Here is a 24,449-nt window from a genome sequence, read left to right on the forward strand (position 1 = left end):
AATATGTAATATTATAAACTGATAAATATGCATGTATGGTAAATCTTTTTGATAGTTGTTTGCATTAATTTTGGACAATGGCCTGGCGTAAGCTAAAATAATTCAGAACAATTAACTTTATTGCCAGGGCTAAAGGATCCACATTAAATGACCTAATTTAAGTAAGAGAACTAACTTTCCTAAAAGTATAAATGTATAAAAAACTATTGGACACTAATGTTTGTTAAGTTTCTGTTGTTTTGAATCCTTTGTTTCCTTTTCCTCTATAAGTTTACGTATTAAGGGCCACTTTGCTGTAGTAATGTACATTTTCAGGCAAAGATACAGAAAAGTGTATGGATCCATAAAATATTACTATGGAGAGTTTTGATATTGAAATTTGACAGGGTCTGGAGCAGGCTTATAAGTCAAATTGATTTTTGTATAGTTAATGCAGCTAAGCGCACAAGAGTCCAGATAAAAATTAAACGAAATCGAAACAAATGAAAATGGTAACCAAATGAAACGATTTATAAATAAATTCACACCTTTATATTCAATTGAAATACATACATATACATATTTACATTAAACAAAAGGCAAGAATATGACTTTCAAAGAATATCCCAACATAAAAATTTCCATGTCGATTATAACTTAACATCTCGTACTTAGATAGCAACATTTTTCTGCATTACCTAAACGAAGTACTTTCATTAAAAATAATAAAAAAAAAAAAAAACAAAATCAAAAGCAACTCGCATTCAAATCTCCAATTTAATAAATAGATATGCATGAGTCGCAGGCTAAGAGGGCGCAGAGAAAACTAATCCACTTTTAAATGTTAATAGATCGCAACAGATCCCGCAAAAATAAACCCGATTGACAATAGCTTGCCATGATATTGGCCAGTTCAAGTAAATGGTAGAGAATTGAAAGATTGATGTCAATAATAAGAAGCTTCTCAAGAAGAAAAAGCAAAGGGCGTAAAAAAGATCAAAAACAATTATTCTACAAATAAATTTCCGAAAAGAAAACATGTAGTTCTCATTTTTATGTGGGGGGATGATACAAGTTCGCGTCATTGTGATAAAGAGAAAAGGAATGGTAATACTTTTTCACTGACAAAATCTACTCTCTTGTCTTCTCTAAAATTGTATCTACAGATGGACAACTATATTATTTTTAGTGTTTTAAATTTATTATTAATGTCGGGACGGCGCGAACGCCATTCCCGGCTACCAAAAATTACACGCACGAGTTATTCACATTAGGAATAATCGCAGAGGTCAACTCAGCCGAGGTGCAATGGCCAAGCCTCACTCCGGAGGAACCGCCTTCGTGATCACGGTTAACCTCTACGCCAGGTAAGTATGCTTTTCTCCGCTCGACAGTAGGGTTTCCATGCCAGAGCAGCTAGAACCAGTTGGGAATTATAAGTAACGCGTGGCGAGATAATGCAACCCTGTAAGTATGCCTCACAAAATGTACTAACATGCGCAGTAGAAGGTCCACAGTTCAGTTCCAGCTGAGGCGATTCCGATGGTAAACAAATGTTCTCTCTCTATTCTTAGCCATAAGTAAATGTATTTGCTTTTAGATTCTTTTCTTTTCAGCTTTAAAGTTGAATGCCAAGGTATTTCAAGCCACAACTTCTTAAAGTTTTTATTTAACAGCGAAAAACAGGTCTACTGTAATGTAAGATCTGGAAAGCAAGGTTCCAAAATCCGGAAAAAGATTAATTATGTTACCAGCAATAGCTGTTGTACTATCTTATCATAAATAAGATGCTGGAAACTCTTATAAACATCTCCAGAGAAGCTACCCTTTTTAGATTTTATAATAATTTAACATAGAAGTTAACCCCACAACTATCTCAAAAGGAATAGCTGTTGTATTATCTTATCATAAACAGGTTTCTGGAAACTCTTTTAACCGTCCTCAGAAAAACATAAATTTTAACTGTTCCTGCTCTAGAGAAGCAATCCATTTTAGATTTTATAATAACTTAACACAGAAGTTAACCCCACAACTATCTCAAAACCAATAATATCGAATCCCGAAATGCATAAATAAGTACGCAGAGAATCATTTATGTGTATTGCTAGAAAGTTTTTATTTTACATTTTGTATTTATTATGAACTATTTTGTTGTTTTGTTTTTGTTTTGCAATGCTGTGATTTGTTAACACACCGCGGCGCAACATTTAATGAACACACAGACGTGTTTAATGCATACAAAATAATAATACAAATAATCGTAATGTATAATAATAAGGTGTAAGATTAACTAACTTAGTAATGTATAATGCGATTTGGGCAGAAAATGAATATCAACACACGTAGATCGCTGCAGATATATTTTAACCTATATAGATCTAGACATATGTACGTATAATGCTATCATATTACGCGTTCGATATCATGAATTCGCTTTCATACGTATTTGTTGACAGAGTTTTGAAACTGTACATGTTGTTCATACGGTTTTTGTTTTTGTTTTCGCTTTTCATTATTATTTGTTATTTAGAATAATGCTTTACCATGTTTTCACTTGCTGAAGTTTAATTGTTGTTTATTATTGTGTTAGGTTCTCCTCGAAAATTCATCTTTCTAAATGTAAGCTCTAGATTTGGTGAGAAATACGTAAATGTTATTGCTGTTCATGGGTTGGTTGCCCGACCCACAGCAATGTTGGGTAGTTGCAATTGATTGCGAATAATTAGGTTCAACGATTACATTTCAAATCTTGTTTGTTTTTACACAATTATACACAATTTATGCGGCTTGCCCGTGGTGGGCTATAAATATATCTGCGATTTACATTCGGTCTCAACTTTTACAATTATGCAATTTCCATTAATTCGTATGCTTGATGGCTGCTGATCATTACGTTTGTTATGCCTTGCTTTCATTATTTCAAATAATTTTTACATTATACAGTCGGGGGAACCAAACATGAAGCATTAACATGCAATTTCGATCAGGGAATGGGGTGTGTAATGTGTAGTTGGGGAGCGAGTCTGTTAATTTCGTAATTAATCGCATTGATTTGCTAAACATAATGCTGCAATTATATAGTAGCAATCGAATAGTGCAAAACTCTAGCAGCCAGAGACACAACAGATACAAAATTTCACTTCGATTCCTTTCATTCTCCTTTTGTGTGTTTTTTTTTTGTTTAATTCAGTATTCAGAAATTGTTTCCGCTTTCTGTTGCATTTAAATGTTAATTAATGATAATAAATAAAGCCTAGTTTTAATGCCTGCTTCAAACTTGGACATCTTTCAATTACTACAGTATCTATATAGACGTAAATACACGCGTTTATGTATTATATTTATATTTAATCTAGATTATCCTGGAATATTAACTTTATGTAGCCAGTCGCTCCATCCAGGGGCGTCGCACAGAAGGGACAGACGGCCTGAAATCCGTTGGTGCCGTGCGGTATCTCCACATTGGCCCAGTATCTGCAAGAATCGAAGGTGAACCATCAATTAGTAGAGTCATATTTCAGTCAGAATAGTTTATAAAGTTGCTCACTTGACAGTTTTCTCAGTCGCCATGTGTCCGCATGGATTGAACGCGTACGTTGGTGCCCCCACGTCCACATAGAAGGCCGGTTCGAGGCCCATGCACAGTGTAACCACCGGACCGAGTTCCAGGCACATGGGGCAGCGGCGGGCGCCAGTATTCTCGTCCTGACCCCAATCGTGATGGCCTGTCGGAGTAAATCGAGTGAAATTATAGATTTTTTCCAAGCATACATATAAGAAAGCGTTGAAACTCACCCTGCACATGGCCACAGTTTAAGTACACATAAGGCTGGTTCACCTGATCCCCAATGTTAACTTTGCGTGGTATAACCAGCGTGTTCAGGCCCACCGGGCACTGTGGACGACCGGCGTTGATGGCATCGATAAGTTTCTCCAAATCGTGTTTGGTCTGTAATTAATAAGAGGTTAGTTCTGGTTCGCTTGAGGTGATTCTAGTCCCGGATTGGATTTTCTAGTTGTCAAAAATCCATATATAGCAGTGGTGGTCAACAGAAGCAGCGCAGGCGGCCCATGGGATAGGATATACATCTGCCGCTGTTCTGCCATCGCTCTGTCTACACACACACAGTATACATCAGCGGTTTAACTGAGCATGAGCTCCACTTCTATAGGCCACCACTGACATATATCCTTTTACATTTCCAAGGATACCCACCGGCGAATGCTGCAAGCCCTCGGCGGAACGCCAGAGCAATGTTGCGCCGCAGAGATCAATAAGTGTGCCATCCTGCAGGATGTTGCATTCGTCATAGATCTGGGGGAAAATGATAAATTTTAATCAACCGTTTGACAGGATAACAAATTGAACCTACCGGCTGACCCTTCTGCTGGGCTGAACGCGATTCCCGCAGGCTGAAGACATCGCCGCCCACGGAGCACTCGCGCCAGAGGCCGCACTTGGCATTGCCGCCACAGAATGAACCCTTGGGATGCATAATCAGCACACCGTTGGTGGTCAGGCCATCGATTTCCACATTGTCCTGCCACTTGGTGGCCTTCTCCTGTGCAAAGTCAAGTTCGTGGCTCATTAGAATCAGCAGGAGTTAGCCAAGACAGCTGACTTACCCCGAGGAATATGTTTCTGCTCGAATCGAAGCCGGCGGCGAATATTCTCGCCTTGGCAGGCTCACAGCGGTTGACCAGAATGCGGCAGGCGAACCGAGAAATTGTGCTCTGCATCACCTTGGCATCCTTCTTATCGCCCGGCAGCGTGTCCATTACCACAAAGTCAATCGGTGACTCCGAGGAGCGTCCCACCTGGCGGAGCAGAGCAATCATCATGATTAGTCGAGGGTGAGAGTAATGGGGATGGGAATAGAAAGTGAGGGTCGGGGCAACTGATAAGGCAATTTATCAGACGGCAAATAAATGACGAATCATGCAATATTGGCATTACACTTCAGGCCACTTCAGGAAAAGATACTTCGGTTGCCAGGCCGATATAAATATTGAATGACCGGCCGGCTGGGCTTAAGTTAGAAGTCAACAGAGAAGACTTTTGACCTTCTCAGGCGGCGGTGCACTATTTCTGGCCATTGGCCACGGCTAATTAGCCAAATAACATTCATCAAAGTCAGGTCATAAAAACCGAAGCTCTTGGGGATTGGGTGTCTGTCTCACCTGAAACATGTCCGTTTCCGCGTCCTCCTTGTACTCCACGATTACCGCCTGGTTGCGTGAGAGCGTGTACGAGATTGAATGCTGATTGGCATCCAGGATGGCCTTCGAGGTCTGTGGCGACTGGACGATGTAGTGCTTGGACCGCTTGACGCCACTCGCCTCCGTCCGCTTGTGAAGCACAAACTTGGAGCGTCGCCGACCGCGATCGCCCTGTAGCAAGTAACCATTGTAGCTGCAATGAGACAGATACAGCGATTCAGTATGAGATACTTTATACATTTGGTGACAGATGTGGGGCAAGTTGATAAGAGTTGCGTTGGCATGCGGGATTATTGCTCAACGAATATAATTCGTTTGTTTTATAGGTCAAGTTCTGCCTCGACGTCGGCCATATGTTTACACAATTAGTGGGCAGCAACACTTCCCCCGCCTCCCACAGATAATGGCCACTAATAACTCACAAGAATTGCGGGCTAGCTTTTGTTTTCCCTGGGTTATTTCGGTATTTTTGCTACATTAGCTAGGCCATAAAACATGTAATTACCGATGGATGTCAGTTCTAGAAAATGGAAATATTATTGATTTTGGGTCGATTGGGTTTATGACCAGAAAGTGTTCTTAATTTTCTTAAGGGTCACCCAGAGCAGATGTCTAATACTATGAAATTGGTTTATAGCGGATATAAGCAACATAATCATTTATGAGTTATTAGTCGACAAATGTCGCAACAAGTTCTTAGAAAATCCAGAATTTCGGAAGGATATAAACAACGAATAAAATCAACTTTTTATTGTTTTTTTTCTTTGATTTGAATGTACAAAAACTATATTTATGGCTTTATGGCTTATACGATTTAAAGAAATACTTTTATGAAGCTATAAAGTTAGGTCATTTTGATCCAATAATGTCTGGAATTCTGAAACGCAGACATGTCCTATAATCTTTCTTATCTATCCTGACACTTCTATTTATTCCATTTAATTATCAGACATAAAATGTCATTAATATTTTATGTGAATTCATTGACAAACTGTTCAGGAATAATACCGGAAAATTCCAATCTCCCGTGTCGGTCGTAAAAGATTAATTTCCGAAATTCTTGAAAATCTTCTCCGATGAACTGATCTATTCGGAGATGTATGCGTGATGTAAAATTCTGGGAACCCAACTAATGAAAAACATAAATCCAATCCATGTTTACAGCCACTTGAAAACTCTCGGGACATGTTGACCTTTAACTTTATATCTATGAGGCTCTGCTTATATGTATATTATTATGTATTCATGCCCACATTTGGCTACAGTTCTTGTTTATTTTTTGCTTTGTTAATTGGTTATGTCTCATTTTGATGACAACAATTTAGAGTTTCAGATTTGCTGACAACGATTCAAGTGTCGGAGCTTCTTTTCCTGTGGGTTGTTGTCCAGCAATCATCGTCCGGTTGTCTATCATATATCACAGACACTTTGCGACCCTGGGGATGGGGGAATCCTCAATGAGTGACCACATGTTGCTCGGGGGACCAGCATGGTTTTGTTCGTCATGATAAATGGGGAATTGATGGAGAACTACAGAGGGTCTGGTCTCCGCTCCCTTAATTTTTACCAGTTTTTTACCATGCCTTTGTCCTATGGGCAATTAAAAAGTGTTAAGATAACAAATGCCAACAACAACTGGGACATAAAGAACACAGACTGCAGCTTTAAACTCGGAACGCTTTCGGCTAATGACTCAAGAAGTCTGGAGATGGAGACCGTATTTTTCCGGAGCCTGTGAGTCAGCGGCAAAGCGTTGCCAATCAGCACAATGTCAAGCGCTTGGCTGTTGGCCCAGTCCAGTCCAGTCAAGACCATCAAGATTTACAATCATCCGTCCCAGCTGCTGGCCAGAACCATCAATCTCCGCCAGCGGACCGCTGCGTAGATCAAATGTATGCGGCTAGCCTAGCTCGATGTTTACAGAGAGCCGGCACTTAAACTTCTGTAAGCTGCGTTTGACTGATTGAGTTTATGGCTGGAATCGGTGGGTCTTTTAGGCGGTTCGGTTGAAGATCCGATCCCATAAAAGTGCAGTGATTCTTAATTTATGAAGCCGTGAGGAACAGCGATAATAGGTTTCGTATGGCTTGGTGTCGAATGTAACTGGTTAGGCAGCAATCTTTGATCTTTGAATCGTTAAGTAGGTAATATGTTTAAGCCGCTTAGATTTTAATCAGCAAAGTGACATAATTCAAAGTGTTACAACAGATACAAAGCGTTAAGATTGGATATATTTTGGGATTTACAACCAATTAAACACTGAAATATTTTTAAAACCAAATGTTGAGAGGGTAAATGTCCTTATCTTTCAAGTTTCTTATATAAATCCTTTCAAGTACATAAATAAAGTGAAAGTAATTTCTGTTACCATATGGCAGCTGTGCAAAAACGGAATTATCTCAATTGAATACGGTGTTTTATTGACCCTGCCTTTTGTTTTATTCCAAAGCTCCTCGAATAAAATACTTGAGATCAATGAACAAAGAACTCTAAGACTTGAAGTGCTCATTTCAGCACTTGACAGGCCCAAACAAAGTACTTTAGGTAGTGCCCTATTGTTATTATTATTTCCCATAGACTTACCCGAGTATCACTAGTTCCCCGTATCGCAATCGCGGTTTGTCATGACCATCGCCACCGTCTTCAGCCAGTATGGGAGATTCAGTGCCGTCGGTGCTGCAAGTGAAAATGGAATTGAATATTAAATATTTAATGTAAATGCACATGATGGTTATGGTTTTTATTTTTCGGTAATTTACACAATGCTTGGAAACCCTGCAAGAACCCTGCTCAGCCATTATGTTATGCAAGAAAGGAAAACAATAAAGGAAAAGTTTTCTCAGTAGCGAAATGGGACCGAAACAAAAAGGAAAATGGCAGCAGAAAACTAAAGCAAAACAATTTCAAAGTAAATGCCAAAGAAATTGCTCATTTCCAACATCTCACTGGCACCCTTTTTCACTCTATATATATATATATATGTGCATATATATTACTCTGCAACTTCTTGGCTTTCTAGAATTTCAAATGAGGAAATGGCTCCGCTCTGTCTCCGCTGCAGTGCACAATGGAAAACTGGTCTTTCTTCAAGTTTTCCAAAAGCAAGATTTTACTATTTTAACAAAAAAATAAATTATAAAAACCATTCTCCTCGTTAAGAAATTTCTTTTATTTTTTTAATTTTATTTTGGGTTTTTTCTCCAAGTGTGATTAGTTTTCCCTTGGAAGTCTTAGGAATGTGCCACCTTCTATCCTTCTATCAAGTTACTTTGGCACCATCGACAACTTGTAGGTAATCGCATAATTAGAGGGTTAATTACATTCCAAATTAGTGGAAAATTGCACCCTATAACGAATTTCTCATTAGTTGGGGCCCCATTTTATTTTTATTACATCTAAATACAAGTATCGCCAGCTTTTTTCGGAGACATCATAAACTTATTTACGGCAATCTAATAAACCAGCATGGCGCCGGTCCACGCCCACTCACAAACAGGGCAAATGTACTTTTTTTAATGTACTCTACACGGGAGAAGAGGTGCCGAAGGGGTTCCAAAAGGGGTTTCGAAGGGGTTCCGAAGGGGTTGCATGGGGCTGCTTTGGGGTTGCATTGATTTTTGCTCGTTGCATTTAAACTTGCTCCCCTTTTGCGTGGGCTGAATGGTCGGGAAAAAGGGGCCAGGGGGTTTGGGGGTGTGGCTCTTGAAGTTGTGCACTGCAGACAGAATTTCAGGGGGTGGTGGGGCAGGGCAGCCAGGGGGTGAAGGGTGAAGGGTGGCTGGCGGTTGCACAAGGTGAAATGGCAAATGCTCATCACTCTCGCCCTGTCTGACTCTCTGTTTGCTGGCTTCAAATTAGCGCTGCAACTTTGTTTAGATATGTACAGACATAGCTGACATGACGTACAGTCCTGTCTATAAGCTCTGGACAGCATGCCGTCAACATTTGGGTCTTTAAAGTTGGCTAACAGGGAATTATACCAACTTAAATGGGAAGTTTATAAAGTTAGGTACTAGTTTTTATAGTAGCCCTGAAATTCACTTGGTATTATCAGCTTGGACTACACCAAAAAGCAATTATTCTTAAGAAAAATGATATTATTACTCACTAAAAATCGTTAATCAACAGGTTCAGTGTTAAAGAACTTTCATCTACCATCATATCTATTTTCACAGTATGGATAGTATTTTTTATTAGTCACAACCAGCATTAATTATTCTCCTCCAACAATGGGACCACCCACCCGGCATCCCAGAATAAACTAGGTTAAATTGATTAAGCCTAGCATGATCAATAATAATGAAAGTTTGTCATTTGACTGCTGTCCAAATTGAATTTAATTAACAAAAAAAAACTTAGGGAAAAACCAAGGCAAAACAAAACGTCGAGATGGATCAAAATTGGAATCGGAGTAAATATTTACACAATATGCGTGTAGCCATAAGGCATGTCACAGAATCAACACAATCCATTATCCATATATCATATTACACAACATTCAATTGAAACATTTTCCATTCTAAAGTACCATTCCCTTAAGGGTCTGACGACTGAGAGAATTCATTAACAAATCGCATAGATCTTGATTATTTGATATAAGAGTTTTGAGGGTTCTACAACCCCCATGTCCCATTCATTGCGTGACTATTTCACATGCAATCAGCTGTGCTCCCTGCCATCAAAGAATTTATCGATTTTCAAAGGCGACATGCCACTATTTGCATACATTTCAATTTCAAAACTAAACCAAGCACATTACGACAGCCCCACCAAAAAAAAAGTTGGCAAAAAAAGAAATACATTGAAAACATGGTGCGCTATAAAAAAAAAGAATTCACGTACACATGGAGTTACTCACAGATACTAAAAAGGGGCATCCATGAGATACGATATCTTTGATGGCGCGACCCCAGTGTTTGTGCTGGTATTCGTGTTTGCATTTGTATCTGTGGTGCCGGCTTCGGTTTTGTACTTTTGCTGTTGTTTAGGGAAATCAATTTTCGTGTCTGTGTGTTTGGGTTTACGCAGCACTTAGAGAAAATGTTGCCCTTAGATATAGAAAATAATTTAAAGTAATGTATGTGAAGGTTCAGAATGTTAAAGAAAGGAAAACCTATAAGAAATACCATGTTAAATTAACTGGAACATGTTTTATAATAATTTTTAAATATTTAAATTCAAATAATATTGCATCATTAAAAAGAAATTACAAAATACTATCTTAAATTGGATAAAAATTCATTACAAATTGTTATAAGCAATAATTTTTCTTTAAGTTCCTAAACTATAAATCAATCTATCATTGTGCCAAGTAGATTTTTTTCTGAGTGCAGAACCGCCTCTGGTATTTTCTGGGAAATGGGCGTAAAAGTGTATTTCATTATACGCAAGTACAGGTACCTCCCCGTTGCATGACAGTGCTCTCGTAGCATCGATTTTCGCTCGTTTGCCTTGCATGCAATGCAACCGGCCCAGAACGAGACCCACAACAGACCACCGCTCCATAGTTGTTGGTCGACACAATCGCATTACAATAAATTTTCAAACTAACGCAAAGGGCAAACATCGTCCCGCCGCTCGATTGCATGCTGAAAATGCTAAATGCTAAAAACTGCAGCAGGACACACCAACAACAGCCATAGGTTACCAACAACCATCAACCATCAAGGGTAGGGCTCTGAAATCAGGGCAACCGACCTGACCTGACCATAGGCACACTCACTGAAACTGCCACCGGGGCGACCACAAATGGTTTAATGTCACGGGGTCGCAGCCTATGCAAATTAATTTGATTATTACACCAAAGTAACCCACGTATTCGCTGCATTCATTTGATTAGCTCGCCCACCTGAGCGCAGCCCGCAAAATGAGGTCTCCCAAGGCTTTTAGCGTCTCGCTGCACCTCTAATTGAGTTTATATGGGGGGTCTGTGGATGACAGGTTCTAATGTGTGAGGAGCAACAAGCGACAGGGGCGCCAAGAGTCCAAAGGTCAGCTGGCATGGAAACACAGAAATCAATTGTGCAGAGGGAGAATCAAAGTTCTTGATTTCGTTGGGAAAAACATTAGTTTTTAGGTATTAAGTTAGTCCAGACCATAAAGAAATCATTAGAACATTGTTCCACTATTGTACCAAATGGAAACAGAAGTTAAACAATTACATTTGAGACCTTAACTTGAATAACCTAATTGGTTTCTTCAACATCATAAAGTACCTATGCAGATCTTCTCAATTAAAAATCCCTTAAAAATACTACAAAATATACCAAACTTATAAGAAAACGAATATATACCAAACTAAGGAATACTATCTTTTTTAACACCGTGTACTTTCCAAACCGACTCCGTTCTCATGATGTAACTTATTGTAGTCGGTAACGATGACATTACCATAATACATCCTCCCATTATTTGTAGTACTCTTCAGCAAAGCAGGAAAGTAATGCCATAACTCAATGCGACAACGATAGCAAAACTTTAAAAATAACATTCTGCGGGCAAAGTTTTCGATCAAATTCGGATGGCTGTCCTCAGCATAAAGTGGCAGCTGCATCTGCTTCTTCGTTTGCTCCAGATTCGGTGGCAACGGGAGACTTGGTTCGCTATATTTATAACTTTCATAAATCTCTGAGTTTGCCTGTCAACAGCAGAGGTGGAGGTGGAGTGAGTTTTCAGAGGACTGTGGCTTTATTTACACGCGGCGACAGTGGAGAAATATATAGTTGAAGAGCAGAAGAATAGAGAAGATAGTTCCACTTCTTGTTTATTCGTACCATTTGAAATTTGAGAGCAGGGTGAGGTAGAAGTAGATGTAGAATATTTAAACTGCAGTGTCGCCCCTCGGCTGTCATGCCAAATAATTGCAAAGACCAGCAAAGTGCAATGGCAGATTAAACAATAAACAAGAGGGGAGGGGGGTAGAACACAATGGCAGCGTACTCACACAGATACTCGGGTGAGAGGGGCGGACAGACGACACTTTTTTGCAGGTAAGAGCAGGTGTTTCGTTACCATATTTTATGGTTAAATTTGCGGTCTGTGCCTGGGTTTGCTGATGGGCGAAATACCGGGCTCTTCTCATGCTTCCCATGCCCATTCACATTCACATGCCGTGGATGTATCTGTATCCGTATCTGTGTATCCATCTCTGTATCCATATTCGCATCTGTATCTGTGCACATGTCTCTGCCACACAGCTGTTTGCATTTCAAGAATGAAACTCTCATTGAGACAACTTCAAAAAACATTCACGAAAAAAAACTCGTTTTGCCAGCGAAATTCAAGCACAAAGAATGGCCAGAAGAGAACATCGAAATTGCGGAGCATAAAAAAAGAGCAAGCCAAGGAAAATGTACATATAAACATGGGCATATTATAAGCACATTCTTTATCAACAAATAGTCCATGAAAACTATCTTTGAGATACAAACTAGTGGAAGCAAAGAAACATACGTTCATATTTAATACAAAATAAAATAAGCTATAAAATATATTCTTAATTGAAACTCCCTAAATTGTGTAAGGATACACAATACAATGATGATACAATGAAAACTATCTTTGAGATAGTGTAATTCCCTGGATTTCGTATCTTTGAGATACTGATAATTACCACAGGTCCGACAGGGTCAAACGTTTTTGGGTCTGGGCTGGTTTTTTTAGGCCTTGTTAGCTGCGGCTCACTAATTCCATTTATGCAAATAGCAGGCTGTCAATTTCTTAACCACTTTTCTTTAAACAGCCCAGCTTAACAACAATAAAGATAGCTCTTTCTTTGTCTCTCACTCACTTTTAGTTTGTTACATAATCAACAGAAATTTCATTTACTCGTAAAGCTTGTTTGGTGTCACTGGTATAGTATTGTTTTCTTATTTTTTTTTTGCCTTGTATTTTTTGTAAAAAACATTTGTCTAAACTGAACAATGGAAGTTTTACTTTTTTTGTACGGCACTGCTCCCTGATCTTGCCAGTTTTTTGTTTGCCTATGCAGCGGCACGTCTCGAACAATATTTCTCTGCTTTTTGGTTTGCCTTTCCCAGCTGCTTTTTTGGCAAACAAATTTGCACTAGTCCAGCACCGAGGCGACCAAAACCAAGCTGACTAAAATTAAACAAACAAACAGACGGCCAACGAGAGGAAAAAAGCGTATTTAGTTTACTTGCCAAAGGCAAACGTCTGAGCTGCTCTTGAGCACGTTTTTTCAAAAGACTGAAGTCAGAAAAAGGTATGCTAAATATTTTTAAAATTTTTGTTGCCCAGGAAAATGTAAATATATATTTTATCAAACGTATTAGCATAAGCTTATTAAAGTCGGGTTCCTCAAAACTACTTTGATATAAATATTATATTTAATCTCCTTATAGATTTCACTCTTTTATACCCTCGAGTGGGGAAATTTCTTATCTTTATTTTAAGTTGATAAATATATTTAAAAAAGATATTTTCATTGGTAGTCTATAGTTCAAAACTTCCATTAGCTGGGTAGAGTATTTTCGGAACACTTTGATCATGGCGTGGTTGGATTTCCTTAAGCTTTGGCCACATTACGATTCTAAGTTTATGGATTTTCCTTTGTCGACTGACGTTTTAGTTTTTACCCTCCGTTCCTGCTTCTTTTCTCCTCGTTTTTTGGCTAAAAATAAATAGCCACGCGGAGCCAAGATGGAGAAACATTTCCCATTTCCGTGCTAATAGTTTCGCTTTTCATTCGTCGTGGAGTGTGTCTATTTCTGTAGTCGCCTCCATTACCTCGATGTCTGGTCTGATTTGGAGCATTGTTTTGTCTCACTTTTGGGTTCCAAGTTGCCTGGGTGGGATGCACCAGTAACATAAAAACCCAAACTGAACTGAACTGCTCCCATCGCCGCCTGCAGTTTGTCATCTTAATGAAAGCATGAATATGCTAATTTCTTGCTTTTTACGAGCAAACGTCATTATCGCGTTGCTTTCAGCAATTTTAATAAACAAGTGCTGGGTTGAGCTGGGCACGACTTATTTCTGCCTGTATGCGTGATTATAGCACTAATGACAGGCTTATGGGATAGAAGAAATAATAAACAGTGGAGAATGAGAGGTCCAATAGAAATGATATTTGCTTTGGAAACCCATAGCCCATTCACCCATCATCATCATCACCATCATCTCCACAGTTTCCTCAATAGATGGCATTTAATTATTCTGCCCCCTAAATGGATCTGGGAACGGTCAGCAAAAAAGAACCCTGAAGTACTGCATCATATGCTATAACAACAATTTCATCATCTACTCTTTTAGCTCAGTATATATGATGTCATAAGTTCAAACTTATGCATTATTTTGTTTTGCGATAACAAACTATGACTTTGATAAGAAGCACATTTTACACTCGAAAATGTTTTTCCTTGTGGTGAAGAAAATCGAATTCTTTAGAAATAAAACTGCCTTAGAAAAAAAAGAGTTTCTTTAAAACATAAAGCTGATTCATCTTTTTTGCGATGAGTAAACCATTACTCGGTATTCCCGGTACATTTCCAACATCCATTTTCAAATTTCTCGTCATAAATGGCCGCAGGTTGTTAAACTCATTAGCACCCAAAAAATAATAGAAAGGAAGAATAAATCAACCGCAAAGAGAAAACAAGTAATAATTATAGAAAAGTACAAGACTAGAAAGTACCCTAAATATTATGCTAGTAATACACTTAGTAGAGTTAAGAGGTACATTTCTGAACCATGTATAAAAGAGGTAATCAGTAACTTAAATTAAAAGTTTGGACTCACAGACATTTAGAAAATACATAAAAATCATCTATCTACTACTGATTAAAATGTGTGTTAAATAAAGTAGTTAAAAAAATATTTTTGTGTGTATAAAGTAACCCATTTTCTTCTAAACTATTTGGCTTCCTAAAATTCATCACATCTTTTGTTTTACTTAAAACTCCAGGGTATTTTCATGTGCAGGCCCAAATGCGAACCGAAATCGCAGCTAGTTTGATGGGGCATTAAGCTATTTCTACCGCTGCGTGTAGGCGGTGCCTCTAGCAGCCCGTAGTTGGTCGGAAAGCGCTTAATTATGTATGCCCCCACTCCTCCGCATTCCCCTCTAAAATACTTCGAAAGAGCCCAAAACCAACAGCACGCCCGGGCCTAATGAGCAAACGGAAATTGAAACTTTTTGGCGCTGTTTAAATAAACATTTAAACAAAAAGTGACATAATTTGGCCAAGTGAAAAGCAAGAAAAAAGTGAACAAAACCCAAAGCGGTAAATTGCAGGTGCGAAAGCAAACGCAGCAGAAACAAAGCAAGAAAATAAAGGAAAAGTTATGAAAAACTGTCGACACAGATGCGTGACTAAAATCGTTATGACATAATAAACACAGTCACTAAAAGCAGGGAAATAAAAACAAAAACTAAACCAAACTAGCGCGTATTTTATAACAATAAATAAAGGTATATGAAAGGTTGCTTCATTATTTTTAAGATAGTGATGAAACCCAATCGAAGAACCCTATTATAAATTCAATTTATGACGGAAAGACAAGCAAAGTGACTGCAAGTAAACTGGAAAAGGGTAAAACTGGCACAATAATTATCTGGCAGGGCATTATCAATCGATCGTCAGTCTATTGACCCATATAAACGGCTCAGTTTGGTGCGGTTTCAACCCGAATCCCCACTCCAGAGGGCATTTGAAGAACCTCCATTTGTTCAACTAATCGTAGATCAATCATTAGAGCGGCGAAAACCTTTCGATACCCTACTTTGTGGTATTACAAATACGCGATAACTCCGATAAGGTAATCCTGCAAATGGTGCCCCATTAAAATAACTAAAATGTTCACATATGAGGTAATCTATGAAAGGATTACAGAATAATTTTTTATGATAACAGGAAGACACTCCAGCTGTTATAACTCTTCTTTAAAATGAGTTCATAAAGGTACTTTAAAAGTCTATAGAAATTCTATTTCCCTTTTCCGTAAGACATCAATCACCTTTAATTACCAAAATCTTATGAACTCTCCTGACTTGCCCCCAGAGTATTTCTAAATCGGTGCTACGAAAATAGTATTCCTTTTCTTTGGAGTGCAGTGCCTCCCCCTTTTTTTCGAGGCCCCTTCTTAGCCGCCGATTTCTTTATTGTCTGCTGCATGTGTGTGGCGGTGGGTTTATTTCTGGTCTTTATCGTTCTTTTTGTTCCTGTTCTGCCGTCGAACTAGCCCAGGCATTCATGCATTCACCCAACCATCCATCCATCGGATCGAATCGAAACGAATCGAGTCCATTCCATTCGGATCCGAGATCCGATCCCCTGAAAGAATGACTCTATTTTTGGCAGCACTCTAAGATTTATGATCAAACGTCTGCGCTGCCACTCTGACAGTCGATTTAGGATCGCTTTTGGCCAGCTCAGTGGCCACTGAGTCGGCCATGTTTACACACTTTAATTGCCGGTCAGTGGAGAGGAAGAGCAGCAACACGACAGGAAATACTCGGGCGGTTTCAAATTGGCTATTTCTCTCTGGCCAAGACCAGGCCCCAAGCTCCGAGCCACCATAATCAAGGCAATTTAATAATATGTTACGCTGCGCACAATTTCACCTGCAAGCGCAACAACCAACCAACCAACCAACCAGTCAACCAGTCGGTCCGAAAAAGTTGGGGAGTTACCACCGCGATCTTCTTCTGGCAGCCACGAAAATTGCAATTTGATACAAAAATTATGCCTTGTGCGTACCGAAATAAAAGAAAAGAGATATACTATGGGAGTAGCAGCTGAGAATAAAACGCTTAAAAAGGCTTGGGGATCAATAAAATTTTCGACATGATGTACGTGACACTAGCAAATGGTGATCCAGACTTTGAGACGAGAGCTCAAAGAGAATACGTATGTTTTTGCGCATTAGAAAAAAGTCTTTGAGTCAGCAACCAGAATCGCAAAATCGCACAATCAAATAAAAATAAATTTAATAAAAAGCTGAGAAACGTCATGGCAACGGCAACAGCAGCTGCACAAAGGGCAACACTTGGATCGGCAATGTGGCTGTTGGGTAGCAATTTTGCACGTAATTCGTCACGTAGCGAGATGTTGTTGCCATTGCTGTTGTTGTTGATTATGCATTGAAAATGTTCCAGCCAGCAACAATCTGCATGGCCAAAACGACACAGACACAGGCAACTCAGTGGAGCATGGGATGGTTAGGGGGCAGGAGGAGCAAAAGGAAAATAAGGTAGTACACCTGGGGAAAACTTAACATCCGAAATGTACACCTTAAGAATTTAATTGTATTTCAAAATGAATTTTAAAAAGTTGAAGTAGGAACAAGGGTTCGAGTTAAATAGCAATATTATACAGGAGGTTCAATTGTTAGTCAACAAAATCGAATGATGTTCTCTAAAAATAGATGGTTGAGATCACTTTTCTGCATAAGAATATTAGAAAGTAGGTAACAGTGTTATGAAATGCAAAAAAGTAAAGTAATATTATCACACTTTTAAATTTTCTTAAAATAAAAAAAGTTAAAAAAATTTTTTTTACAAAATAATGGTTTCAAAAATCTTTTAAAAAATTGAAGAAATTGGGATAATATTGCAAACCTATAAGTTTTTTTTAAATGTTAAGAAGTGTTATTCCAAAGAAATGGCAACGGAGGAGTTAAAAAACTTTCTACAGTACAAGTTGGTTAAAAAAATTCCCAACCAGTTTAAGCTATGCAATTTTTAAAATTTCCAGAAACCTGCTTTGGCTTAAACCTTACTTAACTGTGGAACATTTGGCATCTTATATACAACGTTTTTTTCTTAGTGCACCCAGAGGAAGAGAGCGGGAGAGATGCCAGCTGCTTGTTGATTGCCGGCCGCAGGCGAAACTATGAAAATGCAGGCGCAACAACAGAAACAACAGCAACAATGAACATTCACCAATTAATGCCAAATTGAAATGAAGCCATAAAATGGCCAAGGCACAAGCCCGGCCACGCCCACAGGCCAGGCTTACGCCCCCCGATCGGCGACAGCGGTTCAATGACATTTAGCAGAGTTCGATTGACATTTAGACGAAATCGATAGGCGACAGGAATCCATTTCCAAAATTCAAAACCAAATCAAGGCGGTCGGAATGAATTATGTCAATCAACCCGGCTCAACTAGAAGTGGTATTGGGGAGCAGTCAGATGTCAAAGGTCACAGACCAAAAAGCAAACACACAACGAGGCAAAAAAAGAAACGTGCACTTTTGGGTCAGACACGGCATGACCTCCAATCTCCGTTTTCGATTCCAGCGAAAACCCCCAAGAAAAATGGGGGGAAATGAAAACAGGAGAGTGTGCGTGAATATTGATTGGTAGATTGGTGGCTAGTTGGTTTATACCTCTATGGTTACCATTGTAACTTCCGATTATACAAGCCAATCATCAAGGGCTATCGATTGCCGATTGCCGGGGAAAAGCATCATTACCTTGATTGCCCCTATCGATAAAGGTTCCTTTGCTTTCCACACAAACAAATTAACCGAGAAGTTGGCTGAATCACTTTTAATGCGTTCCTATTCCAATTATGGCTGTCGGTCGCATTTCTCGGTAATGCGCTATGCAAATAATTAATTGGAAATCGTTGCCAGGTAACTCCTGGCGGACAAAGGTACAATTTCCTCGAAAATTCAGTCAAGGTGAATTGAGAAAATGTCCCATTCGTCATCGGAAGTCCGCATAACGCATAACAGTCTGACTTTAGGGGTACATAAGTATATGATTATTTTAATGTCAAGTGTTGGGGACCCAGCTCCTTTCACCTTTCCCCATTCCCCTTTCTCCGAACCCTCGAGAAGCCCCTCCAGCTGGCTGTTTTGTAACAACAAGCGCTGGGGCAAAACAGTTGTTGCCAGGCCAACTGTGCCGATTATGTCACCGAGCTGTATGGGTTAAAGAACCGCCCATCACCCCACATTCTATCCATTCGGGCCTGCAGTGGTTCCAACCACCACCCACTCCACCCACTTGGCCACTTCTTGCATCCCGCGTTTATCATCATTACGTGTTCTGTGGCATTTGTCGTCTGGTTTCTTGCCTCTTAGACACTCTGCTTTCAACTTGGCTCTGTGTCGCGGCCCGTAAGCTGGCTTATTTCTGTTTCCATGTCGAGAGATCTCGAGCTCAGCAACGCCACTGTGCAGTCAACTGTCGGGCTAACCGATCGAGATTTGAATTAAGTTGACATCTTGAGTTGGCAAACCCACATATTTAACAATCTTGGTATAATATAATAACAATATAAAATATATTTGATATAAAACTAAACCTTAGTATGAAATAATTGAATCAAAGCAGAAAATATTAGGTAAGATCTTAGTAATATTCACTATATATGTAAGAATACATTAAAAATCATAAATTTTTTAATATTTCAAAATAATTTGTATCATAATATCATTAAATTAACCCTAAATGTAATATTTCAATATATAAAAATAAAAAACCATCATATTGAAAAATATAAAAGTTGAATATGAAATCATAGAATTTATTACGTTTTATATCAGTGTTTAATCAACTTTTAATATTTTCGTAAATTACAAAAATTGGTTAAATGCGAAATTCTTTTGATAGTACTTTTAACTGTGCTTATAGGGCCAACCAAAATAACTGCACGTATACATTTATACATACTTGCGAGCTTATAAGTGACATGTGAGAAATGGTTTTTCGGGCTGTCGGAACCGTTAATCGTAAAATGCTGGGGTTAATGCCAAAAAAGCTGCGAGGTCCGCCCCACTTTGACATCTCTCCAGATCCCAAGCCAAATGCAAAATGTCAAAGAGCAACTCGCTAAGCGGCAGACCAGAAATTTAATTGTTGAGAAATGTTCGTTGGCTCCCTTTTTGATGGGCCGACCACGACCCCAATTCGGGGGATGCCCTTGTTTGGCATACATTTGTATATGCATACCATAGCATACGAGTATACCATATACCATATACCCACTGTATGTAAGGTTGCCGCTGCTGTTGTTATTTCAATTTTGCTAATGCAACAAACGCTGCTCAGTTCCGTTCTAGTTTCCAAGTTTCCGAGGGGGTGGCTAAGGCCCCAAGTCAAGTTCGGCCCCCACAAAACTCCATCTGATTTACGAAATGCCAAGAATTTGTCGATTCGATTACGTTGAGTGAGTGCCCAAAGGTTATCCATCAGAGTGTGCATTACAGGCGAAAAAGTAAAACCCCATTAGTCAAATTTACCATGGCGCACTTTCAGTTTTAGTTTTTCCCCGTTTTCAAACCCCCTTTTCCTTTCGTTTACTCTTGGCCCAAGCAATTTGGAACGGATATTGGCGCAAAAACTTTTATAGCCTCAAGTCGTACATACTTGCACATGTGAAAAGTATGTATATATTTATGAACGCTATGCATACACTCTGATAAGTTGCGCTCACAAAGTTGTAAAATTTTGGGTGGTTTTCTATTCCGTTTCCGTTGCCATACAACACGTTTGTATGTATGATCTTATCAACGGAAGTGAGATATTAGAAAACAAAAATACCACTAAAAAGACATAAGATTTCGACCTTCGCACATTACAGTCAAGGCCAACCGGTTAACCCAAATAATATCACAATTGTTAATGGTAATTTCCACCTCCATGAAAATGGTAATATTGTCTTTACGATGCTTAGACGGCTTTTATTGTCCATTGTTTCGTAGGGAGTTGGTAATGTTTTCATAAAAATACCCAAATATTTGCCATCATTAAGTGGGCAATAAAAAATGTTAGGCTTTCTAAAAATAGAACAAGTCTTCGTATTATATTCTAAGCATAAGGAACAAAGAAATGCTCAAGAGTGATTATTCGCAAGGAATAATCACTTGTTTGCTTTATTTATCGTTTGTTTACGTTATAATAAAATCTATAAATACTAACAGCACACGGTATCGTAAATAAAACCTAGAAATTATCACAAAAAAGCGCTTGAGAAATTGTCATAAATGCTGCACCCAGTTATCGCCTCTGAATCAAAGTCAATTGGTCATCATTATAAGCACAAATCAATTTAACGCGCCCGGACAAATCGCAGACAGCCGCAAATAAACCGATGCAATGCCATCCATATTCCAAAATCCCACTCCCCACTGGGATGTATCTTGATGTTTGTTCAATGAATTCTCAAATCGCCAAAGCGTGCAGATAATTTTTATTCAATTGCAGCAGCCACAGTCCCAACACGAAATCGAAAACAACAAAAAAACAATATATAAAGAGGAAAAGCCGAACGAAAAATCAATTTCTCATGGATTTTTAATGCAAATGCTATGGCTCCCCATATGGACAAGCCCGGTTCAGGCCACACACGGTCGCAATGGACACGCACACGGGTAATATATATACAAAAATCCCATAGATATATGTACACAGATATATTCATGACAAGTAGCCAGCAGACGTCTCCTCCACAAAGAGGGGGCCCAAAGGCGGAGTGGCAAGATATAGTAGAAACAAAACCACAAATTGCGTTGACAAGTGCAGTGCACACAGAGCGCACCACGAGCACCTTGGCGCAGCCTGGGATTTATGGATACGGATCGGAGGAGCTGGGGGAACTGGAGGAGCTGGAGGAGATGGGGATCGCCGCCGGGGGTTGGCGGACATGTCAACAACACTGTGACAACGACTACGACGTCGACTTCGTCAATAATCAGACGCTGAACCCAAAAGACGCAGCAGACGATGTCGTCTCAAGGCGACAATGACAGACAGCAGCAGAAAAATCAACATCAAAAGGAAGTCTATCTGGGGCTCAGCGAATCTAGGTATACCCTAGCTTAGATTTTTGGGATATATGAGAAGTAGATCTTACTTATAAACATAAGTTCCTCAAAGTTCAAAGGAGTATCAATACGGATTGAAATTGAATCCTTGATCTAGGGTATCCTAGCTTAGTTTTTTCTTTGGGATATATAGGATGAGACCTTGCTTATAACAAAAAGGTTCCTTAAAGTTCAAAGCAGTCATAAAAATAACTAAAAATGATTCCTTGATTTAGGGTACTCTAGCATAGTATTATGGTTAGAATATTTATAAGTTAAGTATTATATTTATATACGATGTATACCTTATTTATAAACTGAAACTCCTCAAAGATCAAAGGAGTTACAAAAATAATTGAATTGCTATTAAACAATGAAACTTAACTCCGTTCTAAAGAGGTCTAAAAACAAACCTATGAATTATTTCTTAAAACACCTCTATTAAATTGTTACTCCATATTCGGAACCCTTTTCTTCCGCCTATTACACACATTTCATTCATATAATAAAACCCCCGGCAAGAGTATATCAGAGCTCAACGAGCTGCATTTCTTTTCATTACTTTTGTTTGGCTTTGGCTATTGCGTCGAGCTTTTATTTTCTTTTAACTTTTTTTGCTTTTTATGTCGCATTGTTTGCAGCGACAATTGCAATTGCAATTGCCATAATCAGTGCAAACTCAGAGGCCGACCGACGACCAAAGACAAAGGCCAAGCTTACTCACTTTCACGCGGAGAAAGGCCGCGGGGAAAGGTGGAGTGGCAGAGTGTGGTAAAGCCAAGTAATATAAAGTAAAGGTGCAATGAAAAGCTGGTCAGCGACATGGCCACATTGCCTCATCGATGGGGGGCCCCAAGTCGAACCAGTTTTACTTCCATCTGTGACGCAGGCATCAGGTTTTCATTTTTCTTTCGCTTTTTGCACGCTTTTTATCGATGATTTAATCGCTTTGAACTTCAGTTTTCACAGCAAACAATTGCCGATCTTCAGTTTCACTAGAAGAGAAGAAAAACATGAGATGATGGCCTTTGTGGGGACCATGTTTGCCTACCCTTGAAGTTCTTATCGCTGGTGCTTACATTTCTTCTTTAAGTTTGCTTTAATATAGAAAAAACTGATTGTTATATATGTACATTATCTACAAGAAAATATTTCTAGATTCTATAGAGCGTTGAGCTCTTCAGGGGCAACTGCTGGGTTTTTGTAAGAAAATATTGTATCTATAGTATATCATCACATAATAGGCGTAGCCATTTATCTTATTCGATAACTGACCTCAGACGACAGTCTTAATTGATCTCGCTGTCTGATTCAATAACTGATCCCATCTTACATATTATATCTACAGAATAATTGAATTTTTTCGATGATCAATCTTAAATCATTCATTTGCCAACTCAATCTAACTTTTAAGTACCTCTTCCTTTCTCTAATTCCATGAATTATTCCACACCATTTAATGCATTATTATTTTTAACAGGTTTTAACATCAAACTTTTTTATGCAAATAAAAACCACGAAAATTATTTAAGTTAATTGGCTGCTGGCTCGAAAACAATTTCAGCTTTGCTTTTTTGCTGGTTCCTTTTTGTTTTTTCGTTTAATAAAAGCATTTTCATGTTTTAATCACTGATCTGCCCCAACAATTTGTTAGTTAATTGCAGCAATTTCATGGATGTTTTACTTTTTTTAGCCTCCCATTAATTGGAAGCAGATGTCGATGGGCTGTGGTTTATCCCAATTGCAGGCGTAAAGGGGGCGTGTCAGTAAAAGATATATTACGTGCAAATGAGTAACAATTGAAACAATGCATTGTAAGAAAATGAATCAGAGTGTTAATTACGTTGAGGTCATCAAACAGGTGTTATCGAATAGATCGAATGTGGGTCAGGTAAGCGACATTAGAAGATAGGGCAACAAGTAAAACGTAATGAGCATCCTAAAGATAAACTAATCCCCGATCTCTGAACCCAGTAAATCTGAACAGACCCTAAAAGTGAGCGAAAATAAGCAGAAAAGGTTTGTAAATCTTTGCTTATCTTATCAGCCTGCTCTTGAGAAAACCCTCTCTTAAGTCCAATAATCCATCTAGGTAACTGAACCAAAAATAACTTGTTTTGCAGATGATAAAAGAAAGCATCTGCAGGTAAGGCACTGACCCATGATTAAGAAGATTAAGGTAGAGTTAGATTAGAAAAGATAAAATGGGTAAGTTGTTCCAAAATCTTGATTATTTTTATGGTACTTGAAGGCATAACCCCTATTTAAATTTAATATTCGTGAGGTGATTCCGAATCTCTTTTTGCGCCAATGCGCGCAAAGTCACGACCGCATCTCGGAAAACTCAAAGTGTGCTTATCAGCAAAAAATGTTATTGTTATTCTTGGCCTGTCTCGCATTTTAGCGGTTGGATGAAGGCACAAAGATAATAGCAATTACCATTGCATTTTCCAGAGATTTTCTACAGGGCAC

The 24,449-nt window shown here is 38.8% G+C and overlaps 1 protein-coding gene and 1 non-coding gene across 2 annotated transcripts in view; both read right to left on the reverse strand.

The window, feature by feature from the left end:
* Positions 1-1,189: 1,189 nt before the first annotated feature.
* On the reverse strand, positions 1,190-1,354 carry LOC118877977 (U1 spliceosomal RNA). The gene has a single exon (XR_005014578.1). It is a non-coding gene; the product is annotated as a U1 spliceosomal RNA (small nuclear RNA).
* A 716-nt stretch (positions 1,355-2,070) lies between these two features.
* Positions 2,071-24,449, reverse strand: part of Pli (E3 ubiquitin-protein ligase pellino) — a 32,816-nt gene continuing 10,437 nt past the window's right edge. The window contains exons 3-10 of the mRNA XM_036818436.3: positions 7,783-7,875; positions 5,161-5,392; positions 4,606-4,797; positions 4,353-4,541; positions 4,196-4,294; positions 3,775-3,928; positions 3,527-3,704; positions 2,071-3,453 (exon numbers count right to left, since the gene is read on the reverse strand). Of these exons, the coding sequence (XP_036674331.1) occupies positions 3,327-3,453; positions 3,527-3,704; positions 3,775-3,928; positions 4,196-4,294; positions 4,353-4,541; positions 4,606-4,797; positions 5,161-5,392; positions 7,783-7,875 (1,264 nt within the window). The 3' untranslated portion in view covers positions 2,071-3,326. The remainder of the gene's footprint in view (positions 3,454-3,526; positions 3,705-3,774; positions 3,929-4,195; positions 4,295-4,352; positions 4,542-4,605; positions 4,798-5,160; positions 5,393-7,782; positions 7,876-24,449) is intronic.

Source organism: Drosophila suzukii, chromosome 3, assembly GCF_043229965.1.
Source record: "Drosophila suzukii chromosome 3, CBGP_Dsuzu_IsoJpt1.0, whole genome shotgun sequence".
NCBI classification, from domain to species: domain Eukaryota; kingdom Metazoa; phylum Arthropoda; class Insecta; order Diptera; family Drosophilidae; genus Drosophila; species Drosophila suzukii.